This window comes from Squalius cephalus, assembly GCF_949319135.1.
Source record: "Squalius cephalus genome assembly, chromosome: 22".
NCBI classification, from domain to species: domain Eukaryota; kingdom Metazoa; phylum Chordata; class Actinopteri; order Cypriniformes; family Leuciscidae; genus Squalius; species Squalius cephalus.
Window position 1 is genome coordinate 32,663,712 of NC_137143.1, and position 15,000 is coordinate 32,678,711.

Consider the following 15,000-nt stretch of genomic DNA (forward strand, 5'->3'; position numbering starts at 1 on the left):
ACAGAACACCCTAGAAACAGCCTAAAAACCACCCAGAGTACCTTAACAACTGCCTAACACCCTAGCAAACTCTTAGCAACCACTCAAGGTACTATGCCTAGCAACCATCCTAGAAACCACACAGAACACCCTAGAAACAGCTTAAAAACCACTCAGAGTACCTTAACAACTGCCTAACACCCTAGCAACCTCTTAGCAACCACTCAAGGTACTATGCCTAGAAACCACCTAGCAACCACACAGAACACTCTAGAAACAGCCTAAAAACCACTCAGAGTACCTTAACAACTGCCTAACACCCTAGCAACCTCTTAGCAACCACTCAAGGTACTATGCCTAGCAACCACCAAGCAACCACACAGAACACCATAGAAACAGCCTAGAAACCACTCAGAGTACCTTAACAACTGCCTAACACCCTAGCAACCTCTTAGCAACCACTCAAGGTACTATGCCTAGCAACCACCTAGAAACCATCCAGAACACCCTAGCTACCCCCTAGTAACCATCCAGAACACCAAAACAACGACTAGCAACACCGTAGCAACCAATCAGAACAAGCTCACAACCACTTAGAGTACCATAGAAACTGCTTAGCAACCATCCAGAACACCCTAGCAACCACCTAGCAATCACTCACAGTACCATAGAAACTTCCAAGCAACCACCCAGAACACTTTAGGAACTTCCTCGCAACACCCTAGCAAACTCCTAGAAACCACCCAGAACACCCTAATTACCACCTAGCAACCTTTCAGAACACCATAGGAACTGCCTAGCAATCACCTAGCAGCACGAGAGCAACCATCCAGAAGACCCTAGCGACTGCATAACAATCACCTGGCAACTGCCTAATACTCTAGCAACCACCTAGCAACTGCTTAGTAACCACTCAAGGTACCACGCCTAGCAACCACCTAGAAACCACCCAGAGCACCTTAGCTACCACCTAGTAACCATGCAGAGCATCAAAACAAACCGACTAGCAACACCCTAGCATCCTTTCAGAACCTAGCAACTGCTTAGCAACCACTCAAAGTACCATAGAAACTGCCTAGCAACCACCCAGAACACGCTAGCAACCACTCAAGAGTTCCATAGAAACTGCCGAGCAACCATTTAGAACGCTTCAGCAACTGCCCAGCAACAACCTAGAAACAACCCACAACACCCTAGCTACCACCTAGCAACCTTCCAGAACACCATAGCAACCATCCAGAAGACCCTAGCAACTGCATAACAATCACCTACCAACCAGAACACCCTCACAACTGCCTAGAAACCAGCCTGAACACCCTAGCAACCACCCAGAATACTCTAGCAACACCCTGGTGAACACTTAGCAACCACCCAAACGGCTCATCTTTTTGTAAGCGTAATCTCTATAAATTGTTTGTTTTAAAATTCTAATCATGAACAACTGAAAAAAGTCAGCTAAATGTGTTGGTCAGAGAGCACTCAAACTAAAGTGCAAGTGACGGAAACACATCAAACGTCTGTAGTGACCTGGCCGAGATCTGAAACTCTGTCACTCAAGATTCCACGACACCCACTCGTTCATCACATGACTTCCTGTGCAAACTCTTATTAGACCACACTGAGAAGAGAAGCGCTCCACGCTCGAGGTCTTCCGTCTTCTGCTCATACGAGTCTATGAGTGTGTGTGAAGGGCCTCGACACTGACGGATGATGATGGAAAGAGAAGACCGGATAGCAAACTTCCACAGACTCCTATCAGGTGTGTGTGTGTGTGTGTGTGTGTGTGACAGTATCATTGATCAAGGGACATCATATATCACACCATGGCTTTTTGTTTGAATCATTTATGCACATCAGTTTCCTCCGATAATTTAGAGTTTCAACAAAGACTTGACTTCCTTCTTCTGAGGTTTGTTTGCATCACGCCTCTATACTCGCTTTAAAAGCCAGACGACACCAAAACAGTTTTTAAAACACAAAAAACTTCCATAAAGTATTAGAATACAGGATTTTTAGTGTTCTTCATGTGTCTGAACGCATGTGCACTGTAAAAAAATTGTTTTTTCAAAGTTCACTGCAAAAACGATTCTTGTTTTCCAGCACAAATATCTGAACATTAATAAATCAAGAGACATTTACTTGACAAGCAAAACTACTTGAGATTTTAGGGCTTGTTTACTGAAAAGTTTATCAAAATTAAGTGAGTTTATGCTTAAAACAAGGGAAGATATCTGACAATAATCTTGCTTTCCCTTTGGATTATTATTTTTTTATTTTGTAATATTCTTGCATATTGAATTTTTTAAAAGGTGCCATTTCTTGCATATTGCAATAAAAATGTTACATATTCTTGCATATTGCAATAAAAAGCATTAAACATTGCATATTCTTGCATATTGCAATAAAAGAACATAGCATATTCTTGCATATTGCAATAGTGTTAAACATAGCATATTCTTGCATATTGCAATAAAAAAATGTGCATATTCTTGCATATTGCAATAAAAAGCATTGCATATTACAATAAAAAATGTTGCTTATTCTTGCATACTGCAATAAAAAAGAGTTGCAAATTTTTGCATATTGCAATAAAAACGTTGCATATTTTTGCATATTGCAATAAAAAATGTTGCTTATTCTTGCATATTGCAATAAAAAACCGTTGCAAATTTGTGCATATTGCAATAAAAAGACAAGACAAAAAAATTAAGCATTTATTTCATTGCAATTTAAAAAATATTTTTCCAATGTTGTAAATAAAACAAAGATTATTGTAGTGTTTTACAAGAAAATACTATTTCAGTCTTTCACTTTTAACTCAGTGTTACTTGCCATTTCTTTGTTATTTTTTGTGAAATTTACTAGCAATTTCTCAGTGAAAAACTGTTTTTGTTTTTTTCAACGATCATATGATGATATGAATGATGTCTGTCCGCACAGATGACAGCTGCTGCTCGGATGTGTCCAGCGACTCGTGTGAATACTATCAGACTGAGATATTCGGGCTGTTGCCGAGCTCACAGGCTCATCGACGACCTCACGCAGACCCCGTCACACATGATCCCGACACGGACAGAGTCTCCTGGAACCCCAGTGTCCCGCTCAGAGCTCTACCTGTCTGTCTGCAGGGCAAGAGAGACATCAAGTGAGTGTGAGAGGCTTCCCTGCAAACAATTTTGCGTTTTAAAGACGTCTAATAGCGTCCAAACTCGCCCAGACGTCTAGGCTAAAACAAGGCAAAATTTGGGCTGTCAGTGAAAATGTAACAGACGTCTAAACCATCGCCCAAGAATAGACTAGTCATCAATTAGATCACAAAGAAATGAAATGAGTGAGGAAATGAAACCAAACACCTTGTAATAACTGTTTACATTCATCTTGTTTATCTGTTTATCATCTCGCAAGTTATTTTGGCAAAAACGACATTCAAGGTTATTTTGGCTAGAAGTGTGTTACTCATAACCGGACTATATCGGGTCTATAGTTAACAGAGTTCAGTTCATAGTTTTAGTTGTGCTAGTTGCTCATTTGTAGTATTCTAACGCAGTGGTTCTCAAACAGAGGCCGGGCTCCACTAGGGGGCGCCAGCAAACTTCCAAAGCAGGTGCAGGATGACTTAAAATGATTTAAATGAATTAAAGTCCCCCTGTGGTGAAAACTGGTCACAAACTACCTTGTAACCAATCAGATCAACGTGTGATCGTCAACCAGTGGATCTCTGAGCTGAGTGAGGGAGTGGAGGCGGGGCTAATTTGCATATTCATAGAACCGCACATACTAAATGAGGCAAGGGTGTCGAGTTACATTCAAGATATTTTAAGACATGAAGATAGTTTTTTCAAGGAAAAAACGTTTAAATATGTAATTTTGGTGATCAAAGATGAGTTTTAACGGATAAGATGATTGACTACGGGGGGACTTTAACATAAAGCCTACTGTATTATATTTGATACGCAAATTTCAAAGGCCTCTAAATGATCAACATGATCGAAACTGCCTGAAAAACCTGTTGCGCACAATCTGTCGTCTGATTGATAGTTTAGAACTTTTTTAGCAAGTAAAAGGTGTTTTAATGAACTGAAGCACACGGTTCTTCAAACTTCTGAAATCACAAAATGAATTGTGGTTAATGTAATAGTTCAGTACTCCCAGTTAAAAGTTGAAGCATACAGCATAAATACAGAAATATCTTAGCCTATATTAGGGAGCCTTCAAACGTTGTATTATAAGTAGTTGATTGAGTGAATTATACACAAACACATCACCATCTAGTGGTCAGTTTCAGTGTTTCAGTTTTGTTTGTGCCAATCAGAGAGAGGCAAAATGTGCAGAGACGCAGCATTGGCTACTGGGACTCGTGGAGGCGGAGCCAGCAAACCACAAGGCGGCGCTTAAAGGAGCATGTGGGCGGGGCCCTGTCAGGACTGTTGCCATGGAGACACACACTTCATAAGATCGAAGGTGAGTGTTGAGTATGTATCCACTGTGACCCTTAGTGGTCAATACAGTGTAAATCCAAACCTTTGATTCGGAGCAAAAGATTGGTAAAGGTTTCGAAGCTTGATGAAGCAGTTTTTGAAATTGCCATCACTATATGAGTATGTTGATGCTGTGCAAGTGAGTAGATGATGTTAGACTGGTTAACTGAATCTGATCCACAGGTCAGTTTGGTGTTGGGGTGAAGGCGTACTTTGTGTTTTTGCGGTACTTGCTGGGCTTGAACCTGCTTTACTGCGTGATCATCGCTGGATCTGTGCTGACGCCAACGCTGGTGTTCAGGGAGAACTCAGGTACGAACACTGAGACCGGCCGAGAGTCTGCGGTCTCTTAAAGGAGAACTCCGGTCAATTTTAACATTGAGCTCATTTTTTTGTACATTTGGAGTGCTGTCAATACAGAGAACAACGACAAAAATCGGTGTTGCCTACACCGTGTTATTCTATTTTTAAAATTTGCACCCTGTTGACTTCAATGGGGCAAGTTTTAAACCTGCTTTTAGCCTCTTAACATCCTTGATGTGTCATTACAACTGCACAGGTCATGTGAGTGATTCCTTCAGAGTGAACGCGGGTGAGTCTGACTGCAGTAGATGTGAAAGATATGGATAAAAATGATGTTATTTAAGCCAGCGCAAATACCTGTTTACATCCTGTTTTCGGTTGAAGTCCAAAGTAGTCGATTGTCGAGTTCACGCGCGTGATCATAGGTAACTAAACCTATGCGCGTGAACTCGACAATCGACTACTTTGGACTTCAACCGGTGCAAATTTTAAAAAGAGGATAACACGGTGTAGGCAACACCGATTTGTGTCGTTGTTCTCTGTATTGACAGCACAAATTGACAAAAAAATGAGCTCAATGTTAAAATTGACCGGAGTTCTCCTTTAACAGGCCCGTTCACTCCGAGGACAAGCAAAACTACTCGAGATTTTAAAGCTTGTTTTGCCAAAATTTTATTAATTTATTGCCAAGTTTATCAAAATTAAGTGAGTTTATGCTGAAAACAAGGAAAGATATCTGCCAATAATCTTCCCTTTGAATTAGGTTTTATTCTTGCATATTGAATAAAAAAAGTTGGCAATTTTTGCATGTTGCAAAAAAAAATAAACGTTGCATATTCTTGCATTTTGCAATAAAAATGTTGCATTTTATCGCATATTGCAAAAACTCGTTGCATATTCTTGCATACTGCAATAAAAAGCGTTGCATATTCTTGCATATTGCAATATAAATGTTGCATTTTATCGCATATTGCAAAAAACGTTGCATATTCTTGCATATTGCAATAAAAAGTGTTGCATATTCTTGCATATTGCAATAAAAATGTTGCATTTTATCGCATATTGCAAAAAACGTTGCATATTCTTGCATATTGCAGTAAAAATGTTGCATTTTATCGCATATTGCAAAAAAAGTTGCATATTCTTGCATATTGCAATAAAAAGCGTTGCATATTCTTGCATACTGCAATAAAAATGTTGCATTTTATCGCATATTGCAAAAAAACGCTGCATATTCTTGCATATTGCAATAAAAGTTCACATCACAACTATAACGATAACGGCACATTCAGAACGATTTTTTTCCAGCTGTTGAACGATAAAAACATTGACAGCCAATGGGAATCAATCCTGCTTTAAAAGCTCAAGTATTTAAAGTGGCGGACAAATAAAACTCCAGCGCACTTTTAAGGCTCGTTCACACCAATAACTATAAAGATAACTATATTAGCGTTCACACCAGCGCACAATATCTTTGTGTTTATTATAAGCGCGTTGCAGTTTTGTTGTCTGTCGCTTTAAATTAGCAGAAAGCGATTTCGGAGAAACGCTGTTTGAAATGGAACAGACCGAGCACCAAAACACACAATAGCCAATCAGCAGTGAGGGGCGTCTCCACTCATTAGGGGGGAGGAGTCTGTGTTTCATAATGTGTTCATGAATTTGTGGGCGGGGCTATAAAGTTAGGGGTGTGGTCCTGTTGGGTAGGGTCGTGTTTGTTTTGGTGATTTCAAATAACAGAGTTTCTCACAAATTGCTTACTGCACCTTTAAATGCTCAAGCTCTTTAAAGCAGGATGGATTCTGATTGGCTGTCAGTGTTTTTATCATTCATCAGCTGGAAAAAATCGTTCTGAAAGTGATTCCAATGACATCATTCCTCTGTGCCGTTAATATGATTGTTTGTGTAGAATCTGCTATTCTTATTCGATTTTTAGAACTTTATCTTTATCATTATTGTCCTTGGTGTGAATGCTAATGTTGTTATCATTATAGTAAAATTTAGTTATCATTTTTGGTGTGAACAGGCCTTTAGAGTTGATGCACTAAAACTGATCTAATATGTCAAATACAATTTTTTTTAGGCCATCAGGAAAATTTCACCTTTGGATATAAAGACATATTTGTTGGATCAGTAAGTAATTTTATGATTATCGCTCTCTAATTTCCACACTGATCATCATTTTCAGATTTTATTTAATTAACTCATTTACCATAAATGAAAACTCACTCTCGATGATCAGAGAGCAAGTCATGTGGTTTGTTATGCTGCATTATATAGAGTTATGTTTCCTTTCTGTTAATGTAGTAAAAACAGTATTTATTCTATTTCTTGACACAGATATAAATGAATGTATGGGGATTTCAGCCAACCAGGATATTGTCTTAATGGTTTATGGCAGTCAGATTTATGTTTATTTGCATGTAAAGAAGGTCACTGTCTCATTTTTATCTGTCTTCAACACTCTGCATGCTCTTTCTCTCTCTCTTCTGTTGTGGTTCTCTGTGTTTTCCAGGGTTTTCTCGAAAACTCTCCAGTGTTTTACAGTTTCTACACTCGTGGTGGGTCTCTTGGTTTAGACTGTTTAAACACTCCACTCCTCTTTCTACTTGGCATGATCTCTGTCCTCTTGCTCAGCATCATCATGGTGGTCCGCAGGTCAGATCATTTACCCTGAGCTATCAGACCAACGTTCCTGCTTCAGTACAACTTACAGATTGAGATTTCAGCAGAAACATGCATTTGCTGCTCTTGACTGCTAAGTGGCGCTATAACCATAGACTGAATCAACAGCATCATGTCTAATTGTCTCTCAGTTTGCAAATGCTGTGAACAGCTATTGAACTGGGAACATTCATACTGGCAACACACATGTACATGTGTTTCCCATTTTAATTGTTGTGAACGGATCCCACAAAGGGACACGGTGATGGAAAAAACATGAGACACGAGGAAAGATTAAATTTCAATGCTTTTGCATTCACTGGCAAAACTTTAGTGTTCCCAAAGTACCTTCGTATTTGCTTGCAAAAGTTTTGAGAATGAAAATATTTGAACATTTCTAATAAGCAAATAAAGTTTCTCGGTAGAATGAGAAAGTTTTGTGAATGAATGCAAACGTTTTTTGAGCAAATGCAAAAGTTTTGTTAGTTAATGCAAAAGTTTTGTGACCGAATGCAAAAGTTTGAGTTTTGTGAGTGAATGCAAAAGTTTTGTGACCGAATGTAAAAGTTTTGTGGCCGAATGCAAAAGTTTGAGTTTTGTGGCCGAATGCAAAAGTTTGAGTTTTGTGAGTGAATGCAAAAGTTTTGTGAATGAATGCAAAGGTTTTGTAAGTTTTGTGAGTGAATGCAAAAGTTTTGTGACCGAATGAAAAAGTTTGTGAGTTTTGTGAGTGAATGCAAAAGTTTTGTGAATGAATGCAAAAGTTTTTTGAGCAAATGCAAAAGTTTTGTTAATGCAAAAGTTTGTGAGTTTTGTGAGTGAATGCAAAAGTTTATTGAATGAATGAAAAAGTTTTGTGACCGAATGCAAATGTTTTTTAAATGAATGCAAAAGTTTTGTGAGTGAATGCAAAAGCAATGAAATCACATTTTCCCTCCGACCTCATCATTTTGTTCATCTCCGTGTCCCTTTCGTTCACTGATGTCCATTCTCTCTTTCAGGACGGTTGTGGGATACAAACACTCGTGGCTCACTGGAAACCGCTTCAGTTCAAACCTGAGTTACAAGGTTTTCTGCGGGTGGGATTTCAGTATTCAGGACTCGCAAGCGGCATCACTGAAACAAAACTTCATCAGAAACGAACTGAAGGTGAGAAATCAACATGAGCTTCACGTATCTGTCATGTCAGACTCAGAGAGAGTTTATAAAGAGGTTCAGATCCCATAGTGCTACATTTTTCTAAATGTCATAATCATTTGTTAACAAGCAAGCATTAATTACTTCAATGAGCTCAGCGTTTCTGCATTAAATTATTACATTGTTTAAATTAATACCTTTTTCGCTAACTGTGATTTTGTATATGTACATTTCTGAAATGCATAACTTAGACAGTTTCCTCTGATAACAGATCACTGTAAATTGTAATGTGGACTCATGCATTTTCTGTAAAACTGCTTTGAAATGATGTGTATTGTGAAAAGCGCTGTACATATACATGTGAATTGAATTTTGTGGATGACCTCTGACCTCTTCTCCAGATGGATCTAGAAGAGCAGACATTTCACGAGAGAGTCCAGCGCCGATCACTCAGACTCTGGGTTCGGCTCATTCTCCTGCGGGTCTTTCTGAACTTCCTTGTGCTGGTTCTTCTGGGAAGCGCATTCGCTCTGATCCATTACACCATCATTCTGTCACAAAAGGTACTGTACATGTATAAAGAGCCCATATTCTGCCCTTTTACAAAGTCTTGATGATGTTTTCAGGCTCTACTAGAACTTGAATGTTGATTATTCTCCTCATATTCTCCATTGTTGCGGCTCCTCTCTTTGCTGTCTGTCAGTAACGCTCTGTTTACTTCCTGTCTCTATGAAGCCCCTCCTCCTGAAAAGCACACTGAAAAGCTGCTCTGATTGGTCAGCTGGAGCAGTGTGTTGTGATTGGTCGAGCGCTTCGAGTGTGTTTGGGAAATGTCCCGCCCCTTTCCATAACCGCCAGTTTAACACACTACTGACTAACTCAACCAGGCCCCGCCCCTTTATTCTGCGCATTAATTATTATAATGAGGAATATTGTGACATGTTCCCGGAAGAAACTCAAGATACAATGGAGGCGTTTCAGGAGATCAGAAACACTGACACTGATATAGAGAAGAACTGGAGCTTTCATGCTCGAACACCAACATTACACACTAAACACAGATGAAGATGGAAAACAACATCAGGGGCCCTATCTCGCACCCAGCACAATTGACTTTGTACAGCGACGCATGTATCATTCCTATTTTGCACCCACGCACAGCAGACTTTTCCCTCCACAGACGCACGTCGGTAAACTAGGAAATGCATTTCCCCGGGGGCGGTTCAGTGAAGAGAGGAGGCGTGTTCCGGCGCAAACGTTCCCTGGTGCTATTTTGCAGTTTCAGAAAACAATCCCGCCACTGACCAGGAGAAACCTCGTCTAAAGTCAGTGGCGCGTTATTCAGATGCTGTTTTAAGGGCGCATGCTTGGCCATAATGTAGCGTGTGCACAACACACACACACTTTGCTTATCTTATCTACACACAGAAGCAACAGTTCACATTTTTAGAAAACCATACATAATTACAAGGAAAAATATTCCACACGAGGGAAATCATTGTTGTGTCCATGAAGATGTGAAGAATATGCATAAATCTAGCTTACACATTTACCCAAATTATCATACGCCTGTTTAACCGAAGCTAATCTGGGTGTGTTTCTCCATCCCCAATGTCACTTCTCTGTGTTTTACGGCCCTGATGAGAACGCCGGTCTCCTCGGCTGTGAACCGCTCCTGGCAAATCCGCCGTTATAATAGCAATCCGCCATGGAACAAGCGCACCTGCTCTTAAAGGGAATGTGAGATGTCGCTCTGATTGGTTTATTTCACGTTACGCCCAAACCACACCTATGAGTAATGAAGCGACTTCAGACCAACACATTTTAGATTTGCGTCGACCCGCCCACAAAGTTACTTGGGTTTCAGATCGTTAAAATAGGGCCCCTAGATCTTCATTAAGAAAGTGAGTTCAGGATGTGTTTCCTAATGATTGTCTCTCTTGTCAGTCTCATGAATTTCACCCTACCGTGTCTCTGATGTGTGAGTATCTTCCTCCAATCACAATGGCGTCGATAAACTACATGTTGCCGCATATCTTCAGTAAAGTCTCCGAGTTTGAAGATTATTCACTCACCATCCAGCTCAACCTCACCCTGATCAGGTCAGAAAGGTCATGCACTTTGACCTCTAGTGTGTGTTACATGTTCCTGTGGTATTAAGTACAGCAATATCTCAACTACTTGATTTTTTTTTTATTTAATTGCAATTTGCAAAATGTAAATTATCGCCCTGTTCTTTATATAAGCTGAATATATTAGTACATACTTTATCCGCATACACACAGTATATTCACATACAGTTTGATTGTTTATATCATTGCAAAATGTAAACTATTCTATCGTCCAGCTCTAATCTTCTAAATGCAACTATATGGCATGAAGATATTAAGACATTATAAACATTAACCTCATGATATTCTGTCAAGCTGCTTTGAAACGATGTGTCAAAATAGGACTTGACTTAAACTCGTGTGAATATTACAGGAGTATTTTCCTGAAGTTGTCGTCTTTGGGCATCTATCTGTTCTTCCTCATAAGATATCCAAGCAAACAGGTTTGTTCACAGTTGTTTCTCCTAGACAACAATGAGATTACATGGAAGACAAATGGGGACTTTTTGAACTCTTTTGTCTCTTGAAGAACTGTGCTCAGTGTTGCGAAGAGAACACGTTTGGGAAGGAGATGTACAAACTCACCATCTTCAACTTCCTGGAGTGTTTCTTCAATGCGTTTTTTGTGGCTTACCCAAGAACGTGAGTTACTCAGACTTTACTGAACCTGTTTTAGCTCAAACATTCACCCCTCAGGTTAATATTATTAGTTAGCATTTCAATAATTTAACGACACATTCGCTTGTTCACGGATGTCGGTTAATGCTCGTAAGACACAAATTATTATTTTTTGGTATTTGCTTTATTTTGATTTTCAAATGCAAAAGTATTATGAGCGAACGCAAAGTTTCTCAGAACGCGAAATTTTTATGTGCGAATGCGAAACCTTCTCGTAACGCAAACGTTTTAATGAGCGAACACAAAGTTTCTCGTAACGCAAAGGTTTTATGAGCGAACGCAAGCGTTTTTTTGAGCGAACGCAAAGTTTCTCGTAATGCAAAGGTTTTATGAGCGAACGCAAAGTTTCTCTGGGAACACAAAAGTTTTATGAGCGAACGCAAAGTTTCTCGTAACGCAAAAGTTTTATGAGTGAACGCAAGCGTTTTTTGAGCGAACGCAAAGTTTCTCGTAACGCAAGTTTTATGAGTGAATGCAAAGTTTCTCGTAACACAAAAGTTTTATGAGCGAACGCAAAGTTTCTCAGAACGTGAAATTTTTATGTGCGAATTCAAAACCTCGTAACGCAAAGGTTTTATGAGCGAACACAAACATTTTTTTGAGCGAACGCAAAGTTTCTCGTAATGCAAAGGTTTTATGAGCGAACGCAAAATTTCTCTTGGAACAAACATTTTTTATGAGCGAACGCAAAGTTTCTCTGGGAACAAAAGTTTTATGAGCGAACACAAAGTTTCTCTGGGAACAAAAGTTTTATGAGCGAACGCAAAGTTTCTCGTAATGCAAAAGTTTTAAGAGCGAACGCAAAGTTTCTCGTAATGCAAAAGTTTTATGAGCGAACGCAAAGTTTCTCGTAACGCAAGTTTTATGAGTGAATGCAAAGTTTCTAGTAATGCAAAAGTTTTATGAGCGAACGCAAAGTTTCTCGTAACGCAAGTTTTATGAGTGAATGCAAAGTTTCTAGTAATGCAAAAGTTTTATGAGCGAACGCAAAGTTTCTCGTAACGCAAGTTTTATGAGTGAATGCAAAGTTTCTAGTAATGCAAAAGTTTTATGAGCGAACGCAAAGTTTCTCGTAATGCAAAAGTTTTATGAGCGAACGCAAAATTTCTCTTGGAACAAAAAATTTTTATGAGCGAACGCAAAGTTTCTCTGGGAACACAAAAGTTTTATGAGCGAACGCAAAGTTTCTCTGGGAACAAAAGTTTTATGAGCGAACGCAAAGTTTCTCGTAATGCAAAAGTTTTATGAGCGAACACAAAGATTTCTCGTAACGCAAGTTTTATGAGTGAATGCAAAGTTTCTAGTAATGCAAAAGTTTTATGAGCGAACGCAAAGTTTCTCGTAACGCAAGTTTTATGAGTGAATGCAAAGTTTCTAGTAATGCAAAAGTTTTATGAGCGAACGCAAAGTTTCTCGTAACGCAAGTTTTATGAGTAAATGCAAAGTTTCTAGTAATGCAAAAGTTTTATGAGCGAACGCAAAGTTTCTCGTAATGCAAAAGTTTTATGAGCGAACGCAAAATTTCTCTTGGAACAAAAAAAATTTATGAGCGAACGCAAAGTTTCTCTGGGAACACAAAAGTTTTATGAGCGAACGCAAAGTTTCTCTGGGAACAAAAGTTTTATGAGCGAACGCAAAGTTTCTAGTAATGCAAAAGTTTTATGAGCGAACGCAAAGTTTCTCGTAATGCAAAAGTTTTATGAGCGAACGCAAAGTTTCTCGTAACGCAAGTTTTATGAGTGAATGCAAAGTTTCTAGTAATGCAAAAGTTTTATGAGCGAACGCAAAGTTTCTCGTAATGCAAAAGTTTTATGAGCGAACGCAAAGTTTCTCGTAATGCAAAAGTTTTATGAGCGAACGCAAAGTTTCTCGTAACGCAAGTTTTATGAGTGAATGCAAAGTTTCTAGTAATGCAAAAGTTTTATGAGCGAACGCAAAGTTTCTCGTAATGCAAAAGTTTTATGAGCGAACGCAAAGTTTCTCGTAACGCAAGTTTTATGAGTGAATGCAAAGTTTCTAGTAATGCAAAAGTTTTATGAGCGAACGCAAAGTTTCTCGTAACGCAAGTTTTATGAGTGAATGCAAAGTTTCTAGTAATGCAAAAGTTTTATGAGTGAATGCAAAGTTTCTAGTAATGCAAAAGTTTTATGAGCGAACGCAAAGTTTCTCGTAACGCAAGTTTTATGAGTGAATGCAAAGTTTCTAGTAATGCAAAAGTTTTATGAGCGAACGCAAAGTTTCTCGTAATGCAAAAGTTTTATGAGCGAATGCAAAGTTTCTCGTAACGCAAGTTTTATGAGTGAATGCAAAGTTTCTCGTAATGCAAAAGTTTTATGAGCGAACGCAAAGTTTCTCGTAACGCAAGTTTTATGAGTGAATGCAAAGTTTCTAGTAATGCAAAAGTTTTATGAGCGAACGCAAAGTTTCTCGTAACGCAAGTTTTATGAGTGAATGCAAAGTTTCTAGTAATGCAAAAGTTTTATGAGCGAACGCAAAGTTTCTCGTAATGCAAAAGTTTTATGAGCGAATGCAAAGTTTCTCGTAACGCAAGTTTTATGAGTGAATGCAAAGTTTCTAGTAATGCAAAAGTTTTATGAGCGAACGCAAAGTTTCTCGTAACGCAAGTTTTATGAGTGAATGCAAAGTTTCTAGTAATGCAAAAGTTTTATGAGCGAACGCAAAGTTTCTCGTAACGCAAGTTTTATGAGTGAATGCAAAGTTTCTAGTAATGCAAAAGTTTTATGAGCGAACGCAAAGTTTCTCGTAATGCAAAAGTTTTATGAGCGAATGCAAAGTTTCTCGTAACGCAAGTTTTATGAGTGAATGCAAAGTTTCTCGTAATGCAAAAGTTTTATGAGCGAACGCAAAGTTTCTCGTAACGCAAGTTTTATGAGTGAATGCAAAGTTTCTAGTAATGCAAAAGTTTTATGAGCGAACGCAAAGTTTCTCGTAACGCAAGTTTTATGAGTGAATGCAAAGTTTCTAGTAATGCAAAAGTTTTAAGAGCGAACGCAAAATTTCTCGTAATGCAAAAGTTTTAAGAGCGAACGCAAAATTTCTCTGGGAGCGCAAAAGGTTTATGAGCGAACGCAAAATTTCTCGTAACGCAACATTTTTATGAGCGAACGCAAAGTTTCTCGTAACGCAAAAGTTTTATGAGCGAACGCAAAGTTTCTCGTAACGCAAAAGTTTTATGAGTGAACGCAAAATTTCTCAAAATACAACATTTTTATGTGCGAGTGCAAAACGTTCTCGTAACGCAAAAGATTTAAGAGCGAATGCAAAGATTTCTCTGGGAGCGAAAAAGTTTTATGAGCGAACGCAAAGTTTCTCGTAATGCAAAATTTTTATGTGCGAATGCAAAACGTTCTCGTAACGCAAAAGTTTTAAGAGCGAATGCAAAGTTTCTCATAACGCAATTTTTTTTTTAGCGAACGCAAACGTTTTGCAAGCGAATGCAAAGTTTTGTTTGGATATTTGGATTCACATTACAGAACTATATATGTACAGTATATGATAAACTTTATTTAACAGCTTCTTGGTGGAGAGGTTTCCATCCTCGTCGCTAGCGCAATTACTAGGCAAGAAGCAGTTCGAGATTCCCTTCAACGTGCTGGACCTGGTGAACAGTCAGACGGTCACATGGGTGG

The 15,000-nt window shown here is 38.8% G+C and overlaps 1 protein-coding gene and 1 long non-coding RNA gene across 2 annotated transcripts in view; one reads left to right on the forward strand and one right to left on the reverse strand.

Annotated features, from left to right (window-relative positions):
* Window positions 1-15,000, forward strand: part of tmc8 (transmembrane channel-like 8) — a 21,845-nt gene that overhangs the window by 2,080 nt on the left and 4,765 nt on the right. Inside the window, exons 2-13 of the mRNA XM_079857884.1 lie at window positions 1,592-1,738; window positions 2,920-3,124; window positions 4,292-4,440; window positions 4,641-4,769; window positions 6,844-6,893; window positions 7,276-7,418; window positions 8,426-8,573; window positions 8,963-9,124; window positions 10,509-10,663; window positions 11,046-11,115; window positions 11,202-11,314; window positions 14,885-15,000. The exon at window positions 14,885-15,000 is cut by the window's right edge and continues 71 nt beyond it. Of these exons, the coding sequence (XP_079714010.1) occupies window positions 1,687-1,738; window positions 2,920-3,124; window positions 4,292-4,440; window positions 4,641-4,769; window positions 6,844-6,893; window positions 7,276-7,418; window positions 8,426-8,573; window positions 8,963-9,124; window positions 10,509-10,663; window positions 11,046-11,115; window positions 11,202-11,314; window positions 14,885-15,000 (1,492 nt within the window). The 5' untranslated portion in view covers window positions 1,592-1,686. The remainder of the gene's footprint in view (window positions 1-1,591; window positions 1,739-2,919; window positions 3,125-4,291; window positions 4,441-4,640; window positions 4,770-6,843; window positions 6,894-7,275; window positions 7,419-8,425; window positions 8,574-8,962; window positions 9,125-10,508; window positions 10,664-11,045; window positions 11,116-11,201; window positions 11,315-14,884) is intronic.
* Window positions 2,952-8,439, reverse strand: LOC307150550. Its single transcript, XR_013819750.1, has 2 exons — window positions 8,366-8,439; window positions 2,952-3,101 (listed from the first exon to the last, which is right to left on the reverse strand). It is a non-coding gene; the product is annotated as an uncharacterized lncRNA (long non-coding RNA).